At 40.7% G+C, this 12500-nt stretch overlaps 2 protein-coding genes across 3 annotated transcripts in view; one reads left to right on the top strand and one right to left on the bottom strand.

Annotated features, from left to right (window-relative positions):
* Positions 1-1429, top strand: part of ptenb (phosphatase and tensin homolog B) — a 14860-nt gene extending 13431 nt beyond the window's left edge. The window contains exon 10 of the mRNA XM_080054802.1: positions 1-1429. This exon is cut by the window's left edge and continues 1115 nt beyond it. The gene's annotated coding sequence lies outside the window, so the exon portion shown is untranslated.
* A 10282-nt stretch (positions 1430-11711) lies between these two features.
* Positions 11712-12500, bottom strand: part of rnls (renalase, FAD-dependent amine oxidase) — a 9188-nt gene continuing 8399 nt past the window's right edge. For both annotated transcript variants that reach the window (XM_080054809.1, XM_080054808.1), the window contains exon 7: positions 11712-12424. In XM_080054809.1, the coding sequence (XP_079910935.1) occupies positions 12272-12424 (153 nt within the window). In that variant the 3' untranslated portion in view covers positions 11712-12271. The remainder of the gene's footprint in view (positions 12425-12500) is intronic.

Here is a 12500-nt window from a genome sequence, read left to right on the forward strand (position 1 = left end):
ACAAGGAAATACACACACACACACATAGGGACATTCAGAGAGAGAGAGAGACAAACACACACACACATACAGAGACAAACACACACACATACAGAGACAAACACACACACACATACAGAGACACACACACACACACACACACACACACATACAGAGACAAACACACACACATACAGAGACAAACACACACACATACAGAGACAAACACACACACATACAGAGACACACACACATACAGAGACACACACACACACATACAGAGACAAACACACACACACATACAGAGACAAACACACACACACATACAGAGACAAACACACACACACATACACAGACAAACACACACACACATACAGAGACAAACACACACACACATACAGAGACAAACACACACACATACAGAGACACACACACACACACATACAGAGACAAACACACACACATACAGAGACAAACACACACACATACAGAGACACACACACACACACATACATACAGAGACAAACACACACACACACACACATACAGAGACAAACACACACACACACATACAGAGACACACACACACACAGTATATATGTATATGTACACACACTCATGATGACCCCCCCAGACACAGCTAGCGTGCTGATGCTAGTTAGCTAAACGGGGGAATATATATATAAACAACAAACTGATCTACTGGACTCTTGTGAGATAATATGAGATCAGACTCTAAAGCCCTTTCTCCCCAAAACGGACTGTCACATGGCACAGTGGGGTAACCATGGGGTAACCATGGGCCACCGGACAGTAACGAAAAATGAATTATAACAGAAAAATAAAGGAGAAACACTTGAATATAAACGAACTGAACGACAAGTAAGACTTCCTGAGATGTTTGTTTGTGACCGAACTGAACTTTTTTTTTTTTTTTTTTTTTTTAAAGGAAAACTTTATGCGGATTTTTTTTTTTTTTTTTTTTTTTTTTCTATCATTGTCTTTGAGTGTCCAGTGTTGTTAAGCTGAGGTGTCTGTCTATTCTCTCTGTGTAAAAGACAGCTAGAACTATACTGGAAAGGATTAGGGGGGCAAAGGGGTTGGAAATGCCAAGGTGGAGAATTTGAAATATTGGGACTATTTGGAGCGGCGATCTAATGCTAGAAAAAAATCAAGCTTATCGCGACATTATTTTATCCAAAATCTTGTTGTTTTTTTTGTCATCTTGGCATTTGGAAGGTTTCTAAAAAGATATTCCCAGTTCTGTATAATTGAGTACATTTTTTTTTTAGGATTATTTGTCATTATTCACTAAAAGAAAGACGTCAAAAAATCTTGACAATTTTTAAAATATCAAGAGAGAAAAAGATGAAATATGTATTTTGTAAAATTGGATGATCATTCTGTCCTCCAGATAGAGGGATGGATGGAGAGAGTGAGAGAGAAAGAAAGGGAGAGAGAGAGAGAGAGAGAGAGGGAGGGAGGGAGGGAGGGGGAAAGAGAGAGTGATCTTTGAAATTCAACCAAAACTAAATAAATGATCTCCGTTTGTAACAATTTGGAGCGATCTAACTCTAAAATACAAACTTATCACCACATTTTTTTTTCACCCATTCATCCTTGCTATTTTTAATTTTATTTTTATTTATTTTCTCTGTGATTACATTTATCTAGTTCTTGGCATTTAGAACTCCTAAAAAAAACTACTTCCCAATCTTCTTGTATCATTTTAGACAAGTCTTAGTTGCACAGAGAAAATCACAGAGAAATGCACAGAGAAAATTTTGAAATGTGGGAATGAAAAAGACAAACTTATTTTTATTTTTATTTTATTTTATGAATATTTCACAATCTGCTGCATTTTGCCTCAATCATCTACTGTTTAAAGAGACACACACGGCTACAGTACAATCTGCTAAACTCTATTTCTACGCCTCTGTCTCTCTGTCTACTCTATATCTATATCTTCAATCCTGCACAGATCTATTCGATCCGTTTCTACAGTCGTTGTTTCTTTATTTTTTTATTTTCCGTTTTATATTAAATGACTTATATCAAAACATTAAGCTAAACCACAAACAAGCTACGCACAGTATAACCATTCCTTCAGGAGGCTCACACACACACACACACACACACACACACACACACACACACACACACACACACACACGCACACACACGCACACACACACACAGACACACACACACACACACACGCACACACATGCACACACACACACACACCCTAAAAAACTAATGCAGAAACCGACGACCACAAAACGCTTGATTTTTGGTCAATCTCACTTCGTCTAGGAAAAGGTGCTCCGAGGAACTTTTAAATATTTCTGAAACAGTCTCATTTTTTCTCCGATGATCATGAAATACATGTAACAGCAAACGAGACCATCAGTGCAAACAAAGAATGCTATTTTCATATAGTTTTTCTTAATGCCTTTGTCATGGGGTATACGCTCACCCAGGAACAACAGCTGGCGTGGTAAAAAATAAATAAAACACTACCGCTTTAGTCCAAAGGGGGGCGCTAGAATTAACACGCACTGAAAGTTCCTCGGAGCAGCTTTAAATATGCTTTTCAGCCTGTGTGTGTGTGTCGTTGGTTTCTGTCATTTCTCAACGGGGGAAACAGCTGTCAAACTATTCTATAACTGTGTCCATAAACTATTAACCAGTTTACTCGTCACTACGTCATGGAGACATTTACGCTCTCTTTCAATCTGTACATTCAACATCGTTTCTTTTAGGATAATTTTAGCATTACAAAGGTGTTCCATAAAAGCACATGGTTATTATGGTATGCTCTGATTGGTCTGTGTAGAGTGGAAGGGTTGAATTAAAGCTATGGTGTGTAACTTCTGTAGCCCCCCACCCACCCCACCCCCCATTAGGAATTCTGAGTAATTAAAACAACACTGTCTGTCGGTGCATCTACATGAGCTAAAGCCTTCAGTGATGGCACATGGATTTATTATGGTATGCTCTGATTGGTTTGTGTAGAGTGGAGGTGTTGAATTAAAGCTATAGTGTGTAACTTATGTGGAAGGTTTAGTTTAAGATATCAGTCATATCAACAAAACAATCAACAGTTGGTTGCTGTTCTTTGCTTACTCGAACTCGGCGTGAGAAATTCTAAAATCTTTTTTTTTTTAAAAGTTTTAAAACAGACTCTCAGACAATGTGGATGCCGGAAAAGTACGCTTAAAGCAATAGTGCGTAGCTTCTGTGGCCCCCCCATGAGGAATGCTGAGTAATTAACAACAACACTGTCTGTCGGTGCATCTACATGAGGTAAAGCCTTCAGTGATGGCACATGGATTTTATACCTTCTGCTGTACGTCCAGGTTTTTTCTTAGCAGTAGAATCAACAACTGTTGTCAAAAAAATAAATAAAACAACAATTCTCCAGAATCGCTGAGTATTGCCACCTATTAAATAGATTAATTTATTTGATTTATTAATAAAAATTTGCTATAAAAAAAATAAAGATTTCGATTCGATTTTGATTTCAAATTCACCTCAATAACATACAGAAGATTGGAGCATCCCATAAAGACCATTCAAAGGAACACCTTCCCTTTAGGAACATTTCCGTCCGTAACATTTGGTGCTGCGACTGTTCCATCAGCTCTGCGTCGGCTCTGGAGTTTACCTCTTGAGAAATGATCACACAAGACCAACTCTGAAATATTTAAAAAAAAATGCAAAATCGAAAAGCTTGATTTATTTATCGTTAGCCTCATAGCATAATTGCCTAAATCATATTTACTCTACTCTACTTTTACTCTACAACATCTACTCAATTCTACATCCACTTTACCCTTCTCTATAACCCTTAAAATATGACTTTTGCGCTATTAGGCTAACGAAAAGTGGACGTAGAATAGAGTAGAGTAAATATGATTTAGGCAATTATGCTATGAGGCTAACGTTATGTAAAAGTTTCAAAGTAAAACATCTAAATTTATCAGACCAGGAACGAATGAATGAAAGATTGAAAATGCAGAATATTCAGTGCCGATTTTTTTCTGAGCAACTCTGAAGGCAAAAGCAGAAACATAAGAGTCAGTAGTAGAGATGCAACGATCCACTATTCTACAGTGCGATCCGATTCTGATATATCTGGGGTTTGAATATCGGCCGATTCCGATACTGTCTGATATCCTAAATTCAAAAATACTCCAAAAGATTAAAGTAGCTACGAGGAACTTTTAAATATCTCTGAAACAGTCTCATTTTTCCTCTGATGATCATGAATTACATGTAACAGCAAATGAGACCATCAGTGCAAAGAATGCTATTTTTATATAGTTTTTCTTAATGCCTTTGTCATGGGTATACGACGCTCACCCAGGAACAACAGCTGGCGTGGTAAAAACACTACCGCTTTTGTCCAAAGGGGGGCGCTAGAATTAACACACACTGAAAGTTCCTCGGAGCTCCTTTAAATGAGTAATTGGAAAAAATACAAAAAGGCATTGATATTATTTTGTCCGGTGTGATCACATCTCAACGGTGTAGCTCGTAGCTTTGTGCTAACGAAAAAACCCAATGCGTTTGAACTGCCACTGTTTAGCCTACTGTTCATTACATTGGGTTTTAGGTGCTAAGCTAAGCAAGCCAGAGCTGGTGCCATACCTGACCTGCGTTCCAATTCTTATACTCTCTTTTACTATCCTCTCCATACTACAGTGGCACAGATTTAGTATGGTTAGAAAGACCCGGATGTCTACTAAATTTTTTGTGTTGAAAACGACATGCTTTTTGGCCGATTCTGACCCTGTCGTAGGACATCTGGGTATTTTTAAGCATACTAAAATCTGACCACAAGAATCGGGACATACTAAATCTTTCTTTCTATCAAACTAAATAGTAGATAGTATGGGGATTGGAACGCAGGGCAGTTGTCCATCTGTGGTGCTTTAAAGCAGGACCGAGTGTGGAGTGTTTTGCGGCTTTTTTGTGCATTTTACAGCAACAAAAGACACATTTACTTCCGCTCTTAAAGTGGTGTTAGGTGCTATCAGCCTTGGCCTCACTTCCCTGATCAATTCAGTGCAGAATATGAAAGAATTAACCCCAAAAAAACTGCTATAAAATGCTCAATACATACGATAAAACCCAACTAGTAAATTTGGATTCTTTTTCTGACTGTATCTCAAAAACTCGTTCAGCTAAAATGCGGTAATATTTTAGGCTAATTACACTTCGAAAGGGTTTTTTAAAGTCTCTACGAGGAACTTTTAAATATTTCTGAAACAGTCTCATTTTTCCTCTGATGATCATAAATTACATGTAACAGCAAACGAGACCATCAGTGCTGAAAAGAATGCTATTTTTATATAGTTTTTTCTTAATGCCTTTGTCATGGGTATACGCTCACCCAGGAACAACAGCTGGCGTGGTAAAAAAAAAACACTGCCTCTTTAGTCCAAAGGGGGGCGCTAGAATTAACACACACTGAAAGTTCCTCAGAGCACCATTTAAAGGTAAATCACTTGATTTCTGGGTGTGAGGCAAGGCAGGTGCTGAATACACCACTGATACTCCCGGTGCTTCATTTTCATTTTCCTTTCAAACATTTGTACATGTTATATCTTCATGGCAGACAGTGACACAGCCTTATATTAGTAGTTCGGGTGTTTTATGCTCCACAAAAAAACTGACATTAATCGACTATTTCAACCTTCAACAATCGCTCTTAACAGTTACAGTTTTACACACCGGTCTAAACTGTCGCTGTGCTGGAAAAGCCCTACTAACGTCCTACTCATACTGACTTCCTACTCATACTGACTTCCTACTCATACTAAACGTCCTACTCATACTAACGTCCTACTCATACTAACTTCCTACTCATACTAAAGTCCTACCCATACTTAACGTCCTACTCATACTCATTTTGACGTCAATTTCAGTATGTGACGGTTGTGTATGCGAGTTTGTGTAGGCGAGAAATGCCCGGATGAGTACTTACTTCCGGGAAGAATTTTTGTGTATGGATCGATAGGTTACTTTTCCTACTCAACCGCCCCACAATGCGATTGCGTCTTTTCAAACGACACAGAAGTCTATTTTTTTTTCTTTATTGCTTCTGTATACTTCAGTGTAAACGGTCCGACGAGCCTCGCATACACAATGGATGGTTAAGTAGACCATAAGTTAAGTGTGTAGTATATACATGTTGAGTATGTAGAAGGGAGGACGTTAGTAGGGCTTTTAGTATGTAGTATATACATGTTGAGTATGTAGGAGGGAGGACGTTAGTAGGGCTTTTAGTATGTAGTATATACATGTTGAGTATGTAGGAGGGAGGACGTTAGTAGGGCTTTTACAACACGCCATTAATCTCCTACTATGACGTTTTTTGGTTCGTTTTGAAATTCACAAACTGTAAAAAAATTATCAATCTTATTATTTTTTTCTTATTTTTTCTGCCTTACCGTGCAGTGACATCAAGGAATCTTTGCTCTGCTTTTGGCGTATTGTACAGAATAATCTCTACATTTCAAACCCCACCGTCTCAGTGTTTCTAACGGACAGATTTCGGCTTTTATATCAGCGTATTGTTAAGCCGTGATACCACACCCTTTACCTGACGCAAACAGCACATTTATGCTACTAGACATTACGACGGTGTTTCAGTCTCTCTCCAAATGAAACCAGTTCAGTTTAAAAAGTCCCTACGAGGAACTTTTTAAATATTTCTGAAACAGTCTCATTTTTTTCCCTCTGATGATCGTAAATTACATGTAACAGCAGCAAACGAGACCATCAGTGCAATGTTGGTTTGACTGTCAAGAAACCAAACCAAACTTTTATTTATTTTTTTAGTGTGTGAAAATGTACACTTTCTTCCAAAAAAATTCATGATTTCGATTAGAACAGATTGTAAACCATTTTGGAAGATGAGGCAAAAAAAATAGAAAAATGTAAGAATCTGGTCTGTTTTCTTGACACTACCAAACCCAACATGTTCTATAGACCCTTAACCTTCAATTTGCAAGTAAAAATTAAACGTTACCATCCAGTTGAAATGACTGAGGTTGCGTTCCGAATCTCCTCCTCTTTCTTTTTTCTATTCTACATACTACATCCGACGATAAAAATAATCTAGTTAGGATGCAGTAGGCATACTATTGGGACATACTTTACTCTCTTATTTCATCATAACATTGCGCCTTGATCTTGCCTCTTGCTTTTATATCCGTCGCATCCCCGTTTGTTTTCATATGGAGGCTTCGTCGATGTGACGTCACTTCACGTGCGCACTGGATTGTGGGTCAGAATCGCCCAAATAGGATGCACTTTTCAACACTAACAATCTTGGCCGCATGAAGTAGGACATCCGGGTACTTCTAACCATCCTAAATCTGGCCACAAGAATCGGGACATCCTAAATCTTTTTTCTACCATACTATATAGTAGAAAGTATGCGATTCGGAACGCAACCTGAGTGTCAACCAGGCACCACACTACATTTAAAATCACTAAAGAAGACTTGGACAGATTTGTTTTAATTTTTTTTTTTTTTGGCTCTGAAAAAAAGGCTTACAGTTCAAGAGGAATACTTTCAAACAATCGTGTACTTTTTATTTTCTCTGCTATTTAAAGTCGCTCCGAGGAACTTTTAAATATTTCTGAAACCGTCTCATTTCTCCTCTGATGATCATAAATTACATGTAACAGCAAACGAGACCATCAGTGCAAAGAATGCTATTTTTTTTTATATAGTTTTTCTTAATGCCTTTGTCATGGGTATACTATACGCTCACCCAGGAACAACAGCTGGTGTGGTAGAAACACTACCGCCTTTGTCCAAAGGGGGCGCTAGAGTTAACACACACTGAAAGTTCCTTGGAGCGCCTTTAATATTGTAATCAATCAATCAAAAGGTAAATCTCAGCATAGCTCTCTGTATCACCATGGAAATGTTTCATGTTAAACTGACCCCCCCCCCGGCCCCCTCCCTCCCCTCTCCCCCTCTTTGTTCTTTAAACTGACCCCCCCCCCCCCCGTTACCCCCCTCCTTTGTTCTTTAAACTGACCCCCCCCCCCGTTCCCCCCCCCCCCCTCCTCTTGTTCTTTTATTATTTCCTTGTTTTATAATGAAATAAAAACACTGTAAAGGTGAATAAACTATTTATAAGCACCTGTGATGGTCTGTGATGCAATTATTTAAAGAACTGTGTGTGTGTGTGTGTGTGTGTGTGTGTGTGTGTGTGTGTGTGTGTGTGTGTGTGTGTGTGTGTGTGTGTGTGTGTGTGTGTGTGTGTGTGTGTGTGTGTGTGTGTGTGTGTGTGTGTGTGTGTGTGTGTGTGTGTGTGTGTGTGTGTGTGTGTGTGTGTGTGTGTGTGTGTGTGTGTGTGTGTGTGTGTCTCTCTCTCTCTCTCTCTTAGGCCTTTCACACCAAAATGAACCAAGAGTCAGTTCCAGGCTGGTGTTGGGGTCAGTTCAAAACTGGTTACAGCCTTATCCCAGTTATGAACCGGTTGGTTTCACATCGACCGGAGACAGCCATGGAGCCGGCAAGAGAGCAACGTCATGACGTCACTGTAAACGTGTGTGTACGTCACCCGACGCCGCTGCTCTTGTGGCTAACGCTAAAGCTACCGCTAGCTTTAAGCACAACAACAGCGGCGAATACGTCTTATTTTTACACTTGTTGGCTCTCGCTTTGCTTTCTTAAGCAAACAGGACCCATACAGCGTATTCTCGCCGGTCAATTTGATCGCTACGTTCGGTAATTATGTTATGTTTACGTCTCGTAGTAGCGGTGTTTTTAAATATGGCGGGCATGAGGTTTGAGTTGCTCTGGTTGGTCAGGATAATCCCTCCCCCAACCGTTCGCGCAAGCAGTTCTTATCAAACCCTGCTCAATCCTGGGGTATGAGTTCCCCCAGTTTTTACGGCCCGGAGCAGGCTCTCTGGCGGTGTGAAACCAAAACACTGGCTCTAACTCCGAACAAGCCCAGAACTAGCTCCGATTTTGCGGCGGTGTGAAAGGCCTATCTCTCTCTCTCTCTGTGTGTCTCTCTCTCGCTCTTTCTGTGTGTCTCTCTCTCTGTCTGTGTGTGTGTCTCTCTGTGTGTATGTCTCTGTGTCTGTCTGTCTGTCAGTGTGTCTCTTTCTCTCTCTTTCTGTGTGTCTGTCTCTGTGTGTGTGTGTGTGTGGATTTTCAGGTTTCTTATTAAAGGCCTACTTCACCGGTGGGAATATGAAGGTGTATTGAACTCTGAGATCCTATTTAGTATAAATGTGGGAATTTTTTTTTAAATTGGTTCATCCTAGCCTGAGAAAAGGCAGAAAGAGTGTTGTATGGTCTCACTGTCTAACCCTACATTTCTCTTACTGTGATGTCACAGGCCTTTAATATTTTAAAAGTTCCTCGTAGCACCTTTAAGTTGGATTGATTGGCTATAAAATGTCTCACCCTCTCATGACACTGAACCTTACTATTGCAACCAGCCAGCAATGCAGCAGTTGGGCAAAACGTTATCATGTTAATGGCAAGTTACAACAATATCAACGTTTGTACCATTAAAAGTGTGTGTGTCTGTAGGAGTGTGTGTGAGAGAGAGAGAGAGAGTGTGTGAGAGAGAGAGAGTGTGTGAGAGAGAGAGAGAGTGCGTGTGTCTGAGAGAGAGAGAGAGAGTGTGTGAGAGAGAAGAGAGTGTGTGTGTGTGAGAGAGAGAGAGTGCGTGTGTCTGAGAGAGAGAGAGAGTGTGTGAGAGAGAAGAGAGTGTGTGTGTGTGAGAGAGAGAGAGTGTGTGTGTGTGTGTCTGTGTAAGAGAGAGAGAGTGTGTGTGTGTCTGTGAGAGAGAGAGTGTGTGTGTGTCTGTGAGAGAGAGTGTGTGTGTGTGTGAGAGAGAGAGAGAGAGTGTGTGTGTGTCTGTGAGAGAGAGTGTGTGTGTGTGTGTCGCAAAAATAAGTTCTCCCATTTGACTTACTCTGAGCTCCACCAGTGACTTTGCACAAATGATAATCTTTTCCCCCACAATGCACTGCAGCAGAGGCACTACAGAGCGCTCACAACTACTGGAGAGAAAATAGGTCACACACACACACACACACATGTACTCTTACACACACATTATCTCACACACACACACACACACATTCTCTCACACACACACACACACACACATATAGACATGCACACAAAGACAGACACACTGAGACTTACACACATACAGTACACGTGGATACACTCACTCTCTCACACACACATAGACATACACACACACACACACACATATAGACATGCACACAGACAGACAGACAAACTGAGACATACACTTTTGCACACAGACACATGTAGACATAAACACACTCGCACTCTCTCATGCACACACACGGACACACTTACTCTCTCACTCACACACACGCACAGATAGACATACACACACACATACACTCTCACACACACACTCACTCTCTCTCACACACTCACTCACACACACACACACTCTCTCACACACACACACACTCTCTCTCAAACACACTCTCTCTCTCTCTCACACATACTCACTCTCTCTCACACACACACACATACACACACACACGCTCTCTCTCTCTCACACACACACACACTCTCTCTTTCACTCACTCTCTCTCTCACACACACACACACACACTCTCACACACACACACTCTCTCTCACACACACTCTCTCTCTCTCTCTCTCTCACACACACTCTCTCTCACACACACACACACACTCTCTCTCTCTCTCTTTGCCTTGTGGGCACCAAACCATAACTAATTCTGTCTTATCTGCTTCTATAAAAAGATCAAAGAAAGTCAAAAGCAGCAGAAAGCTCCAACCAGCCGCTCACTGCTACACACACACACACACACACACTCACACACACACACACACACACACACACACACTCACACACACACACACTCTCTCTCTCTCTCTCACACACTCTCCTTTCCTTGAGAGCCAGCCGCTCACTGCTACACTTCATATTATATCATTATATTTATATATGGTTTATACTTTGTTCTATTTGAATTGTTTAAAGCCCTACTTCACCGGTTGGAATATGAAGGTGTATTGAACTCTGAGATCCTATGTAGTATAAATGTGCAAATAAAATTTAAATTGGATCATCATAGCCTGAGAAAAGGCAGAAAGAGTGTTTTATGGTCTCACTGTCTAACCCTACAGTTTCCTTCTTGTGACATCACAGTAAGGGTTAGGGTTAACAGGACAGCTGGGCCAAGGGAAGACTGAGGGAAGACTGAGGGAAGAAAAACCTCATTCATTATATTATAATAGTGATTTTATAATGATAGAACGCCGGTTCCGTATGGGTGAAGTATATGTCATTAATCTTGTTCACTCTGGTCTGTATTTAATTTGCATCATATGAAATGACCTAAACCCTAAACTCTCACTTAGCCAACATTTTAATATCAGAATATTAAGTGGCATCCAGTGGTGAGATTGTAGATGTTAACGCTCCATTGCTAACCCCTCAATTTACAGAAGATACGGTGGCCTATAAGCTCATAAAAGAAAAAAGAAACTACCAATAAATTCCACACACTGCACCTTTAGTTTTATTTACTTTTATTCATCACGCCAAAGAAATTTTCAAAAATCATCTTCAAGACAAAACAGTGAAATACAAACAAACTGAAACACATTAAACGTTAAATTAATTAATCAGTTTTCCATTTTAAAGCAACAGTGAGTAACTTCTATGATAGAGTTGTGTGGAGCTGATAGTAGGCTTAATCAGCTTCGTGTCAACTCGTTTGGCTGACGGCTTGAATGAAACCGACATTCATTTATAAGAAAAAGTTACGCACTAAAGCTTTAACCTTTCTACTGATTCCATCATAGGTTTTTGATCGTGTGTGTGTGTGTGTGTGTGTGTGTGTGTGTGTGTGTGTGTGTGTGTGTATATGTTACTGTGTGTGTGTGTTAGAGTGAGAGAGACAGACAGACACTGTAACAAACAAACATACACACACACGCAGACAGACACACACACTGTTACTCACACAGACAGACAGACACACAGACAGACACACACACACACACACACACAGACAGACAGACACACACACACACTGTTACACACACACACTGTTACTCACACACACAGACAGACAGACACACACACACACTGTTACACACACACACTGTTACTCACACAGACACACAGACAGACACACACACACACACACACACACACACTGTTACTCACACACACAGACAGACAGACACACAGACAGACAGACAGACAGACAGGTCTCACAGTGAGGCCTTGAGCGTTCTGCACATGCTCAGTGCAGACTCCACACATCCGTCAAAGTTAGAGTGAGTGAAGGCGTCGCCCCCGACAACCAGCGGCGGTTGGTCCAGGATGGTCATGTGACCCGGGCAGTCAGGAACCGTCGTCAACACCTAGGAGAGGAAAACACTGTGAGAGGGGGGGGGGGGGGGGGGGTGTGTGTGTGTCTGTCTGTCTGTCTGTCTGTCT

This window comes from Ammodytes marinus (assembly GCF_949987685.1).
Source record: "Ammodytes marinus genome assembly, contig: scaffold_93, whole genome shotgun sequence".
Taxonomy (NCBI): Eukaryota; Metazoa; Chordata; class Actinopteri; order Uranoscopiformes; family Ammodytidae; genus Ammodytes; species Ammodytes marinus.